The sequence below is a fragment of the Molothrus aeneus genome, chromosome 12 (genome assembly GCF_037042795.1).
Source record: "Molothrus aeneus isolate 106 chromosome 12, BPBGC_Maene_1.0, whole genome shotgun sequence".
NCBI lineage: Eukaryota > Metazoa > Chordata > Aves > Passeriformes > Icteridae > Molothrus > Molothrus aeneus.
Genome location: NC_089657.1, coordinates 4,735,237 through 4,749,786, shown reverse-complemented (window position 1 = coordinate 4,749,786; position 14,550 = coordinate 4,735,237). Strand labels below are relative to the sequence as shown.

Below are 14,550 nucleotides of genomic sequence, written 5' to 3'. Positions count from 1 at the left end.
GAACAGAAATAGCCATTCAAGTGCTGTGCTTCTGGCAGTGCAGAACAGATTAGGAGGCTCTGACAGAAAGGCTTGTAAATAGTTTTGAGTTGGCTGCTCTTTTTTCAGAAGTAAACCAAGGGCTGTAATGTATTTTGAAAAGTAAGAAGTGGTGTTCCTGCTACAAGTGGCACGGACAACATGGCTTAGTTGTCACTGAACTGTGCAAAACATGGGTTGTGCTGAACAGTTTTAGTTGAGAAAATCCCATTTTCTAGAAACTCAGCAGCTGTGTTAATCTTTGAGATTGTATTTGGTTGCATAAAGTTATTTCTGAAGATTTTTCCTGATGTCTCCTCTTTGAGATGTGCTTGTGCATTTTAGATGCAACATAAGATATGCAAAGCAGAAGGGTGATTGCAAAATTAAATTAAGGCTGTGTATTAGCAGGGCCATATTTGAGGTGTTAAAAGACCTATAAATAGGTTAGGGTGGATCTTTTTGTATATATTTTTGACTTTGTGAAATCAAGAAGTATAAATGTTGCTTGCATGTTTTTATTTTGAATGAGACTTCATTCTGTACCATGGTTTTCATTTGGTATTTCTTTTATTTACATGTCACCCCATGTTTAAGTAATTTTTTTCCTCATTCCCTCTCTGATGTTCATGAGCAGTTTCTGGCTTGAAACAAGATGCAGAATTATTTTGATGAGGGAAGAGGAGGAATTACCATAATAGTCCTTGGAGATGCAATTCCCCAGTGCTGAAGGCTTTAAATCAATGCCAGATATTTCTGTGAAAGACTGCAGTTCCTGCAAATGTGACAAATTTAAAACAGAATTTACAGCTGTTGGATGGCAGATATAATATTTGCACTGTCCTGCCCCAGCCATCCTGCCCCACAGTGCACACTCTGAGGTTGTAAGCACACAGAAACTGTCCCCAACTTTGGGAATCCCCAAACTTGGGATTTGGGAGAGGTACCTGGTGACAGAAGGGCTCTTTACTGGGTGTGCCTGTACTGAGAATGCTGCTGACATAGCAGTGATTCCTGATGAACTGAGGAGGTTTGCTTCCTCCAGGAACCTTGGTTTGGGATTCTCCCACATCAGGGATGTTGTGGGGGCACTGAGTGGCCTAAGTAGGGAATTGAAGGCCGCCTGTCTTCAGTTGTTTGCAGTTGGGCAATTCCTCCATTTTGCTTCGCCTCAATTAGCAAGTTTGTAAACATCACTAATGCTTCCATACATGGACAGCTGGAGCTTATCCCACCTTCCTGTCTGTGCTGTGAAAACCCAAGGCAGCAAGTCTGGCACATCTGTCCTGCAATTGCAAATCCTAATTGCAGTGTAAATATCCAAGCGGTTGGTAAAGTAACTCGTTGCTGAGTAAGGGCTTTTTTACCCCCACCCCAAGTAGTTTAGCTTGCACAATCCTCTTTGCCCCAATAACTTTTCCACAAATAGATAAAAAGGTAGAAGAAACATGAGCAATACTTAAGGGACTCTAAAATTGAAGTTTGTTCCAAGCATGGGGATGCTGAGGAATTGGTTTATGCAGCCTGGGGAGTTGATTTGTTAGAAAGAAGAGTTGCTAAAGACATTTGCTGATCTGATCAGGTCCAGTAATGAACAGCTAGTGCTGTGGCTAGAGATTGAAGCGAGAGTTTGCATAATACCTGTCCAAGATTGGTTTAATATTAAAATTATTGCAGTGGTGGGTTGTTTGTTCCCTTGCATGTTGTTTTTAGTGTTGTGAGCAAGTCCTACGTGCTGATAATGCCAACATACCGAGCACAGAATTCACTGTGTGGTTCTCATCATGACTGTTTGGGATTCTTAATCATTTAAAGCAAATCTTCCATAAACACTTTCCCTTTTGCTCCTCAAGATCCTGTTTGCTCAGCATGCCAGAGCGAGGATGTCATCTGCAGGAGATGAGGCTTCCAGCTGCCTCATCCTCTTTGGAAGGCATTGAATAGTGCTGTAACAGTGGAGTCAATAAGCAGAAAGCCTTGGATGAATGGAAGGGTTTAGGCTGGGAATTGCTGTTCCTGGTAAGCCTTGAGGGACACCATGGCTTTTTAGCTGGGAAGGAGTCTGGGCATGTGAGTTATGGATACAAGCTGTGGGCGCTGCCTGGTTGAGCCTTATCTTCTGCTTAAAACTGCCTCTGTGAATAAACTTGCTATCCAGCTGTGGAAGTGATAATTTCTAAACCAAGATAAGATGGAAAGGTGCTGTGAAGCCAGACCTGGGCACTGTGTAGTTGTAAAGTATCAAAAAGTGTGGTGGTCATACGTCATCTTCTGTCAGCGACAGTGTTATCATTGCTGTTTACCCAGATTAAAAAAGGTAAATTCTGCATTACAAAATCAAAAACTACAGAGATTGCTAGTGGAACCTTATCTCCTTGCCTTTTCTTTTATCACCTTTTGGTTGTTTTAGCAATCTGGCCTTTTGTTTTGCAAATTTGTGTAGAGCCCTTTAGAGAGGGAAGTGCCCATAGATGTGGTGTCTGAAAAATCGTTTAAAAAGCCTTTAACAAGGTCAGACTTTTAAGTGAAAGGCAAATCTGTGTCGTGCCTTTTTTTCCTCTTTTATTTTTTGGTAATATTTTTTCTGAGTTTGTGATGGAAACTTCAAAAGTTTGAGGAAAAAGATGAAACCAATAGCAGGGAATGCAGTCAGCTACATTTTAAATTCCTTTAGCTCTTCATGGGACAATTTTGGGAGCTTGAGGTATTTGTGTGTTCTTTTCCAGCCTGTTTGAGCAGAGGTGGAGCTGGGGAAATGGTGTGTGCACTGTCACATCGACTCTGTGCCATTACAGATGTAGCTCAGGCTCTTGAGGAGATGCATGTCCAGTGGTTCCTAGGTGGGAGGTTCGCCTAGGTGAACCTTGAATGCGAAGTTACATCCCAGAAAACAAATTTGTCTTGCACCCACCCTTTCCCTTCATCTTTTTGGCGATAAAGATCGTGAGAAAAAGGTGCTGTTACAGACAGCCCTTATCCACTGATGGTGTTAATGGTCTGATCACACCCCTTTTAATTAATGAATGGGAGAATTGCTTGCAGTGCCAGCCCGTGTCTTCGGTTTCTCCCATTCCTTGCGGGGCGGTGAGGGTGGTGCAGCCCCTGGGATCCTCTCAGCCCAGGGCAGTGCCGGGAATTTACCCCAAACCCTGCGGATCCAGGTGCCCATCAGGAGGCTGCGCGGCGCTCCCATGCAGGTGAGACAGGATGCAGCAAGATGCTGGCTCCAGACTCCTGGGCTGTTTTGGAGCCCTTTCGTGGCACCCCCTGGCCGTGCTGCCTCAAGCCCGTTGTTTTCTCCTCGGTAGGTGCTGGATTGCACAGGTCTGCAGTGCTGGGAGCTGCTGCTCCCTGGGGATTGGAGTTGCCAGGTCCTTATCTGGAGCCTCCCCTGGAGACACAGCCGGCCCGGACGCTGCTTGGCTTTCACCCGGGGGTGCTCAGCACAAGCCCTTGGACACCAAATTTGGGGGAAAAGATGGAAGCTGTTCAGATGTTCATGCCCAGCTCCTTTGACAGCCTCTGTCTGTGAGTGATGCTTTGCTGGGGCACCGTGAGCGGATGATTGCGGGGTTGGTTTGTGGTGGAGGTTGTGCTCTGGGAATTGAGGATTGCTGTGCTTGGCACTGGCCACTGTCCTCTGCAGAGCCCCAGCAGCTGGGCCGACCAGCTCAGGTACTGATGGTGACTTTCAGGAGGGGAAGATTCTGGGTTTAAATATACATACATATGTATGTCTCTTATTCTGAAACTTGATGGCAAAACTGCAGATTTGGGCTAACAGAGGTTCAGTTTCTGTGTAAAAAGACTTGGTGTATTATCCCTGTTATAATATGGAAGTCTTTGAGGATACTTTAGGTTTTCAATTTTTCCCTTTTATCAGCAATAGTAGTAAAGGGTTGTAAAATGTGACCTTTGCAGCTTCTGGATCGAACCTCTTAATTTTACCTTGTTCCTTAACCTGGACATGATCAAGCTTTCCAGGCTATACTGCAGGCTGTGTCCCCAAGTAAATGGGCATTCAAGCAGATCAACTTGCGGCATTTTATTAAGTCAACACTCATGCAAAAGCCACCTCCAGAGCTTAATAATTATTTACTGAGTGCTCCTGGGTCATGAGAGAGGTTTTCATTAAGTTCAGAAAGCATTATGTTCGGCCACTTGTGAAGGTGTGTTTTAAAGACAGGAAGAAAAATGGAAAACTACTACATGGTGTACAACAACTTAAAAAAAATTCTTAGCTGAGGATTGAATAATTTTGTTTGTGGGGCTGGGTTTTGTTGGAGGGGTTTTGTATGTGTGTGGGTTTAAAAAAATTTTTTTTCAAAGCAGGTTGGTCCTCTGAATTAATTTGATTTGAAATTCAACCCTTATCTCCTTGGTATAGTAGATAGTAGGTGTGCGTGGTGAATGGATATTGCGGGGTTTTGCCTTCCCTCCCCAACCAGGTGCACTCAGTGCATCCAGGCAGATGGGTGGGTGCCTTTTGGGCTGTGTTCTGTTCTGTGGGTGCAGCCCATGGTGCAAGGCAAGCAGTGCAGGTCAGGATACAAAAGCATTTAGGAGGCACAGAAAACATTTACATCGATGATGGAGCAGGGGCAGGCAGCCTATTTCTTTAAATGTGTAACCTTCAAGTGCGGAAACCTTTCATGTAGGAGCCTGAAACGCAGTCCTGGCTTTATTATAAAGGCTGATAAAGGTCTCCACACCGTTTTTGTAACTGCTTTGTCCTTGGCAAGTCAGGACGTAGGAGGGTGCCAAATCTTGAGCTTGTTTTTTTTTTGCATTGATACTTCAAGCAGCGCCAGGCAGTTGGCGGTGAGCGGAGCGTTGCTGTAACCCACAATCAATTATTAAATGTTAGGAATGAAGTACAAAGTGCTCCAGGGAAAATGCTGTAGTAGTTGGAGTCCCTTTACCTTGGCTGAAGGGGAAAAGGGATTGTGTAGGGTTTTTTTTTATTGTTTTGGACATTTTGTGTTTTGTATTAGACTTTTTTTGGAGTGGTGGTGGTGTGTGCAATCTGACTCCTCCTTGCATTTATCTTTTTTTCTTTTGCTATTCACTTTTCTGTCACTTCTTTCTGAGGCAAACAGCATTGCTGGCTAGCAGGTCAGAAGCTAATACAGGCATTGTTGCTTCATCCACATATACAGTACAGGGAACAAAAAATTTCTTGAGGTTTTACTGCTTGGTAGAGAGATTGAAAATAGAATTTGTAGAAATCAACTTGAATTTTGAAGAAACTCTAGTAATTTTCTACGAGTGATGTAGGGAGCCGAGTGGTGGTCTCCTCTGAAAATGTCTTCTGGAGGTCAAGTATTTAAGTATCCACCATCATAGCATAGAACAATCTTAGTCTTTAAAGCAAGGAGATGAGAGGTTGCCAACATTACTACTCAAATGTGGATGCCTTTATTTTCTCTATGAATAATTATGAATGGGATAAGGGTAAGACATAAACAAAAGCGTTTAAATCCGGTGTTATTTCTTACCTCTGATATCTGGTGCAGCTCAGTGGATTTCTTGAGGTGCTAAATCTGCTTTTCCTGGCTGATTTCTCTGTGGACTAACCCATTAACAAACAGTCGGCATGAATGGAGGGAAGAGAGCAGCAGCCTCTCTCTTATGTGTCATTTATCAATTAAGAGCAGGGTAGTCCATCCTGACTAGAACAAGTGGCTTTGAAGGCTCTTTGTCTAATTTGTATAAGAAAGATTACATTGGGGAAATTTATTTTTCATAAAAAATATTCAAAAATAGTTAAAGTTTCTAAAGTAGTTAAAAAGCAAAGTTGAGTTAATTTTTTTTTTCAGTTCAAAGTCTCCAGAGAAGTTTCTTAATCAATGCATACATAGTGCAAAGTAATATACATCAGATAACTCATGCTTATACATCAGATAACTCATAACTAATGCATGTGAACCAGAGCATTTGTTTGATCAAGTTATAGAATCTGAAAACAAAACTGTCCAACAAAAGATGAGTTTGTCTTTTTGCCTAAAGGGACAGATAAAATAATCAGTAAACATCTGGGAAGATTATGGTCTCTGTGGGTTGATGGCAACAAAATCAAACTTGATTTTAATGTGATCAGTTGCCTTTTATTATGTAATGGCTACCTGCATAATAACTCATGTATGCAGTATCTAACATTTCCCAGGCATCTGTGCAAAGGATATGTAATTTAAACTATTTAATAAAGCTTTATCACTTCGTGATTAATTGGATTGGCTCATGACACATAACTAATAACTCCCAGTCTCAATTGCACTGTGCTTATTAGAGTGCTAATGGATAACTGGTTTAATCATGTGTCAATTAAAAGGATGAGTCGGTTTCATTTATTGCAATTAGATGGTTTCCATAAACTGTTTGCAGGAAGTATCTGAACTGCATCGTGTATTAGCTGTGTGTGGGCTCTGCTGCTGGCTCCACGTAATCTGGGGGTGAATCAGTTCGTGTAGGGGAGTTTTGGATCCACGTGTCCACTCTGGATTGTTCTGTGGTACATGGCACCAAGCATGGTCATGGGACATCTGCCTGTGCACCAGCATGGAAGGGTCAAGAAGCTTTAAAAATTAGCATTTTCAAAACTCTGGATGAAGCTTTAGAAATAGCAAGTTTTTAATCGCTTCTTTGGTTGGAAAAGGGATTTTCTGACAAGATGGTCATGGAACCCAAACCATCTTCTGTTCCTTCTGTTCTGCGCTTGAGATGAGCAGACATGGTGCAGAAGGGAAGCTGGATGGGAGAGTGACCTTGTGATGCATGGGACAGACTTAGAGGATGAGATACCAAAGTTTCAAAGTGTTTTTTCCATGTTTGATCAGTGCCACTCGTGGCGGGTGGAAGGAATGCTGGTGTAGGGAGACTGTCATGCACACAGGAGGAGCTTTGCAGACACCTGGGAATAAGTAACAGGAAATCTGTCCGTGTTCCTTCCTAGTGCTTGTGACAGAGAAGCATCTGGTTAGGCAGGCAGGTGTTGTGCAGCAGCTTTTATTCCAGATCAAGCATTATTTGAACTCACCTGCACTGATGGTGTGATGGTTGGGTGCCCATCTCCCTTTCTCAGTTAGTAATGGGTAGGCTAAGAGAAGATAGCCCCAAGTTGTGCCAGAGGAAGTTTAGATTGACCATTACAAGGAATTTCTTCACTGAAGGAGTTGCCAAGCAGTGGAACAGCCTGTCAGGGAGATGGTTGAGTCACCGTTGCTGGAGGTATTTAAAAGGCACGTAGCTGTGGCACTTGGGGACATGGTTTAGTGGTGGGCTTGGCAGTGCTGGGTTAATGGTTGGACCTCATGATCCTGGAGATCTCTTCCAACCTAAACAATTCCATGATTCTGTGGCAGTAGCTGCAGTCTGGCAGCACGTGGCTGTCCACACTCTCTGTGTTCAGGGCTCATCTGCCTCTTTGCCATGTGAAATACTGAGCAGAATTGCAGAGGAAATAAAGCCTGGGAGTATCTTCGCCTTTTGGGGAAGAATTTGGTAGAACAGCATTTTCTGGGACTGTTATCTCATTAAAAGTCACAATACTTGAAGCTTTTGTTTACAATTTTTGATCAACAGTAGAACCCTGAATCACCTGCAGGAAGATGGAAGGATGCTTGGTGCAAGTAGGTAAAGTAGTTGTGTGAGCAAGGTGAGGTTCTGGCAGGAGCTGTTTGAAATGCTGTGGAAATAATTTCTCCTTCCTGCTCTCTCTCCTTCCCCAACATTTTTGTATATGGAAAGGTTCTTCTGAGATGGTTTCCAGCACACTTGGCTTTGGTAGGCGGAGAAACAGTTCAAAATGAAAGAAGGTGGGAGGAACTGCTGGGTTACCAATTTTGCAACATTAGGTATCTGCAAAAATTGCCAGTAGCACACAAATGAGAATGCTGACAAGTGTGGTACAAAATTGGCCTTTTTCCAACATGAGGAGAATGAATCCTTCCCTGAATGCAGCATTTGGGTGGCTTTTTTTTTTCTCATGTATTACAGTGGTCTCTGAGGTGGGATGCACAGTGTTGTTAGTGGGCAGAAAGAAAATGTGAGCACTTCAGCAATACATGTATGTAGTTCATAAATAAATAAGTAAACATTTTGAGCATGCATGTTCAGACATTCCTGGTAGGAATGTATAATCAAAACAATTGGGAGACCACTCATCTGTAACTATCTTGGTCATGGAAATAAAGCATCTCTTCGGTTTAGAAATGTGAAAGTGGTTCAGATGTGCAGCCAGAAAACAAACTGCTGGATTTAGATGTGAGAATGCTTCACCCTTAATTGAAAAGGGAGTGTTTTTTACAAGTATCACAGTCAATGACTTGTCTTGAGCAGCTAATTAGTACGATTATTCCGCAGCTGCATTAGTTTCACCACAAAGGTTTTCTCTTGTTTTATCAAAAGGATCAGTGTCTCTGTGAATGTTTCAACATGACAGGTCTTAAATAGCAAGATGGTCCCCTGCCTCCCTGCCCCCAAAATGTGTGCTCTGGAAGAGCAGAGTTTGATCTCTTGGGGCAGTAAGTGTGGGTTCTCTTTGTTTTTTTTTTTTTTTTTTTTTGTTTCTGCCCTGAACTGTGTTCAACATCAGTCCTAAACAAAGCCAGAAAACTTCCAGCAGTGCTGGCTCAGGCTTTTGCAACACAAGCAGCAAGACCTGGAAGGGATGCTGGCTCCCAGACTTGCGTGTCCTGCCAGCATCCCACAGGTATCAGCACTGGAGCCAGAGGTGGGGCTTTCAAGAGCAGCTTCCTCCTCGAGCCAGGAGGGTTACTGCTGGCTTGCCAAGGCATGGCCCATGGATTTTGGTTGTGCATGCTAAGAAAATGATGAGTTGCTCCAGAAAGTGTCCATGGTGAAATCCTATGGTCTGTTTGCCGATGGTGTAGAAATGTCTCTTAGGTGGTAAAGCTGAGCTGTGTGCTGGCTTGGGCCAGCCTGTTGCTCTTTTTAAAGTATGACTGGAATAAAGCTGTTACTGTTGTTTATTTTGCCTGGCTGTTGTATCTGGTAGTGCTCAGAAGATGGTGGTAGGCCTGGGGTGGTAGTTGAGTTTTTGGCAGAGATCTTTTTTCTAACTCTGAAAAGTCACTGCCAGCAAGTCCAACCCTAAGGTAGCATTATGCGGGAAATAAGTGAACTATGTTTTGTTGTGTTTTCATGGAAAAGGTAGATTTACTTTACTTTGAGTTAGATCATTGGACTGAAGAATTATCCATAGCAATCATTAGACTTGCTTCAGCTTTTTATTATTAAGGAAAAAGGAATAAATGTGCCTACTACTGTCTATAAATGCATTTGTTTTTCTCGTGGGTGGTTGCTGTAAAATTCAAAAGAGCAAATGGCTCTTTACAGCTGGATGTTGGCATTTGGGGAATGGTTTGGCTGCAGTCAGGTTAAGGCAGCCTAATGTGGCCACTGAGTTACCTGCAGCGTAGGTCAGCTCTGAATTCCCCTCGCGCGGAGCCGCCGATCCTCACCCATCGCGCCCCACATTCCCCTGTAACTCCACCAGCTCTGGCCCCTGGAGCTGCCATCCCGCTTGGTGGAAGCTGAGCTGTCTTTCTCTGGTCTTCCCACAGCAATTCCGAGCATCCTGGCGCTTCCAAGCCTCCCTTAAGCTCCTCCAGCATGACCTCACGAATCCTGCTCCGACAGCAGCTCATGCGTGAGCAGATGCAGGAGCAGGAGCGTCGGGAGCAGCAGCAGAAGCAGCAGGCAGCCCAGTTCATGCAGCAGCGAGTGCCCGTGAGCCAGACACCTGCCATCAACGTCAGCGTGCCCACCAGCCTGCCCCCTGCCACCCAGGTGCCCATGGAGGTCCTCAAGGTACGCACCTTTCCGCTCAGGAGCTCCTCAAAACCCGCTTTATTTAACAGGGACGTGGTTCTAGGCGTTTTCGGCAACCAGGTTTTGCAAATGAGCTGCGCTCTGGCTTAGTTTGCAGCTTGTTTTGTTGGCCTGGTAGCAAAGAATGGAAAACTTTTAAAAAAAGTTTGTATAACTTTTGTTTTCTTTCAACTTTGAGATCTCTGGAGGGAGGTTTTATAACAAAACTGAGTTTTCCGTCATTTTCCCTTTGGAAAACGCTTCTCCATCTTTCTAGTATTTAATTACTTTCAATATGAAGAAATTATTAGTAGATAAAAAAAATCAATGTTTTGGTTTATAAAGGAAAACAATGAAATAGTTTTGTAAGATGGAGTCAAAACTCTTTACAAAAGAGTTCCTCAGAAAGCCTTAATCTGAAATATGGGTGAGTTTCCAGCTACTTGCAAAATGAGTCTTTGTAATCCTTTTTTTGTTTAAATGACTTGTTTGCTATTAGTAGCTTTGGATTCCTTGTCCCACTGGTAACTGTAGGAGCTTGTTAGTGTCCCTCTGTCAAAGGGGATGTAGCTTGCTAATTACTCAGGGAAAAAGGTGCACAGCTATAAGAAAAGAGATAATTTCACGCACTGCTTCAATTCAAGTAGGCTGAAGCACCGTGAAATGTGTGAGTAAAACAATGTCAAATGTTTTGGAGAAGTTTGCTGACATATTTCATGAAAATATGATTTTCAGCAGTTTTGTAGAGTTTGCTCTGCATTATTGCTGGATCTTTTTATTGCAGTTTGTTGTTTAGTCAGTGAGCATATTCTTACCACATGAGTTAGCTGAGCTTGGTGACAAACCGCTCATGTTGTGCTTTTTGCTGTTGTATACCAATGATATGCAGTCAGAAATTCAGTTTTAAAACAGACTTGCTGGCTCAGGATTTTGAGGGGGTCTGTGTGACAGGTTTATGGGGAAAATATAGGATAATTTTATTTATTGAATCTGCATTATGATGTTGTGTTGCCAGCACTAAAACTAACACTTGATTTGGGGTAGTAGAGTCATAATCCAGTATGTGATCTAGGAGCAAAAAGGCAGCAGTTGAATTTTGAATTCTCTTTCTCCATACAAACACATTTCCATTGAAAATTAAATGTAATATTCTTTGAGCATGTGAGCATATGTCTGTAGTAAGGAGTCTGAAATTGTCTGGGAAGAATTGTTTTGTCTAATGTTTGTGTATTACTCACGATGTTTGTGTATAACAATTTCTTCAGCTTGTTTCCAGGTTATGGCTGTAGTTATAATTCAGGCCCAGCAGATGTGTAGGTGCTATGAAATAGGGTTTTTTTTGTCATGCACCTAGCTAAATAAACATATATTACCTATATATGTTTATTACATATATTGCATATATACTTATATTACGTTTTTCACATCCTTTCATCCTAATCTGTTACAATATGAGTTTTAGGGTATTTTTTAAGTACTGTGAAAACTTGTAGGAAAGTGTTTATTTTTGGGTGATATTTTACTGATAAGGAAGGAATATAACATTTTGAAGAAGCATTAGCAGTTGTCATTATTGTTTATTTTGCAAATGCCTCTTTCTATGGGAGAGGAGGGAAGGCAGCCCTTGATTTCTGAGGGACAAACTTCAGAAATCTCTGCAGCCAAAAGGTGATGCAAATGGGGTTCCTGGGACCTGCTTGTCACAGGATCTGTGTGCAAAGCTGTAACCTGCTGAAGCATTGCTAGGAAACTTCACCTGAAGGACTTGATCCTGACCCCTTGTCCCTTAGGATTCCAAAAAAGGTATTTGTTCCCCATTTCCCTCTGATGGAGAAGGATCTCCTGGAAAGAGGTAGGACACCTCTCCTCCACTTGTCTTTAGCTCAAAATAAGAATGCATGACCACATAGAATAAAAAATTAGGAGAATGTGTCCTTAAGCAGCTTGTAAAATAAAAATAGTTACTGGCAGCAGGTACCTTTTGGCAATGGAATTCCATTTTGAAGGTGATAGTTGTGGAAATATCAGCAACCTGCTGGATCAAAATGATGTCTGTCTTCTCATCACCTACATTTCCATAAGTAACAGTCAAAATCAGCAAAACCAAGTCCTCTTGGGCTCTGCCTGTGAGAGGAGAGAAAAACTGTAAAACTGCTTTGCATAGCTTTGCTGCTTGTGTTTTTGGTGAAGAAAAACAGTGAAAGATTCACCCTTTTATCCTTACTCATCCACTAGCAGTGGGCCAGTTCTGTACAAAATAAATTAGTACAAAATGTCAGGTTTGAAGTCATGATCTTCCTGAAAATTGCCACTGAGGCTTCAGTGAGAGTAAGATTTGGCAACAGATCCATATAGTTTTCTTTGTGATTTTTGGGGGGATTGTTTCGGGTTTTTTTTGTTTTTCATTTTTCCAAATAGGATATTTGGCTCAAAAGCTGAGATTAACAATACTTAGGATCTTCCTGGTGCCAGTGTGCTGACAGCCAGCTCTGGCTGCAGTGACATCATTTCCCTGCAGCTGCTTTTTACACTTCAGTTGTTTTTTAGCTGTAGACAGATTTTCCATATGAGCTGTACAGAAGTTTTAATAGATAAATAGGGAGCTAAGTTGCTAACTTTACTATCCATATGGTCTGGATTTAGTGACCTTAAATAATGAGATTGACAAAAAAGGGATTTTTTTACACTTTCAGGAATGTTAACCTGCAAGGCAACTTTGTTTAAAAGTGATCTTTTTCAGTGTTACTTCACAAACAACACCAAATCTAGCAGCTGGTTTTGTTGTTGTGTTTGTTTGTTTGTTTTGGAACTTTGCATCAAAAAATCCGACTCTAAGCCTGTTGAATTTGTCAGTGTTTAGTGGTTTTAATTCTGTTGTGTGACTTGCCCTTTCACCCATATCTCACAGTGTGAGAAGGAGAATAATACTTGCATATCTGAGGATGGTAATTCAGAATGACTGGTTTAAAAAGAAGCCAGAGGTGTTAATGAGCTTGGATTTTATATTTGTTTTCAAGATGTCCATTTAGAAACAATACAGAAAGAGAAATATGTACTAATCTATGTCACGTTGCATAGGCATCTCCAAATTGCATAACATTTTATGCTCAAGGCCATGTGAATAAATTGGATTTCATTTTCTTGAGTAATGACTTCTCATTACATCACTCTTCTGCCAAGTAATGTAGCTTGGCAAGGTAGGAGATGACCTGCTGGAATTCAAATTTTGCATTGCTTTGTGCTGCCTAATTAAGAGACGGTCTGGGAGTAGGTTTGATGCTTTTGGAACAGTATCCCTTCAATTCTAATAGCAAAAGGAAGATTTGTTACAGCTTGTGGTTATGCTTCTGCAGAGCTGGGATTGGCTTCATGGGCTGGTTTGTCTTTGAGCGCCTTCTCATCCATCTCCACTACTACAGAGAGATGTCACCAGGAATTCTTTGCTTCTGCTGTAGTTCACCTTCTTTCTCTGCCTTGGAAATAGGAATATAACATAAAAATTATTTATTGGAGTAGTTTCAAGCCCTAGTAAATCCCATTAAGGATGGGATCCCATAAGGACCCGTGGGTCCCATAAGGACCCATTCCTTATGTTTTTATTTATTTATATTTAAAAGGATTAGCATCTTTGCAAAAAGTTCATCTTAAAACTGAGTTGTAGCTGTGCTATGTGACTTGTATTGCTTTGCCTGATTTCTGCATCAAGCTTACTGTATAGAAGAAGTATGACACAATCCCCTAAATCCTTTGAACCTGCCCAAAAGCCAGTGTGGCACTGCAGGAGCTGTGGCTGGTGTGTGTCCTCCCCATGGGGGCAGCAGCACAGGAGCATCCTCAGGAGGCAGCACAGGCTGGTGTGTGTGTCCTTCATGGGAGCAGCAGCACAGGAGCATCCTCAGGAGGCAGCACAGGAGCATCCTCAGGAGGCAGCACAGGCTGGTGTGTGTGTGCTCCATGGGAGCAGCAGCACAGGAGCATCCTCAGGAGGCAGCACAGGCTGTGTGTGTGTCCTTCATGGGAGCAGCAGCACAGGAGCATCCTCAGGAGGCAGCACAGGAGCATCCTCAGGAGGCAGCACAGGAGCATCCTCAGGAGGCAGCACAGGCTGGTGTGTGTGTGCTCCATGGGAGCAGCAGCACAGGAGCATCCTCAGGAGGCAGCACAGGAGCATCCTCAGGAGGCAGCACAGGCTGGTGTGTGTGTGCTCCATGGGAGCAGCAGCACAGGAGCATCCTCAGGAGGCAGCACATGCGGCTCAGAGCCAGCACCGGCCCACGGAATTGCAAATCAGTTCCACTGAAAATATTACCAGTTCTTGCAGGATTGAAAACATTTCTGGTGGGCAGCTGACACCCAGCCCTCTGCATGTCTCACTAAGCAGATGGAAGGTGGAAAGTGAAGGGTGAACATTTCTTCCCTCTGGCCCTCCATGTTACTTGTTGGCGTTCCTCGGTGCGTGGATGTGACACTTGCTGTCATGTTTCTGATGTGATGCACCAGGTCATGGGTTGATGGAACCTAAACTGGATGTGCTCTGGGTCCCTGTCCCTGTTGCTGCATGCAAATGCTCCCAGGGATGAGGTTACTGCGCATCCCCTTTCCTCCTGAGTGTTGTCACACCAAGTAAATAGCATGACAGAAATCTGCTGGACTTCTCATACCTCTTCCTCCTTCTTTGTCTGCCACTGGGGTTTGTAGAAT

The 14,550-nt window shown here is 42.9% G+C and overlaps 1 protein-coding gene across 2 annotated transcripts in view; it reads left to right on the top strand.

The window, feature by feature from the left end:
- Positions 1 to 14,550, top strand: part of MITF (melanocyte inducing transcription factor) — a 99,514-nt gene that overhangs the window by 45,572 nt on the left and 39,392 nt on the right. For both annotated transcript variants that reach the window (XM_066557999.1, XM_066557998.1), the window contains exon 2: positions 9,603 to 9,849. In XM_066557999.1, coding sequence (XP_066414096.1) covers positions 9,603 to 9,849 — 247 coding nt within the window. The remainder of the gene's footprint in view (positions 1 to 9,602; positions 9,850 to 14,550) is intronic.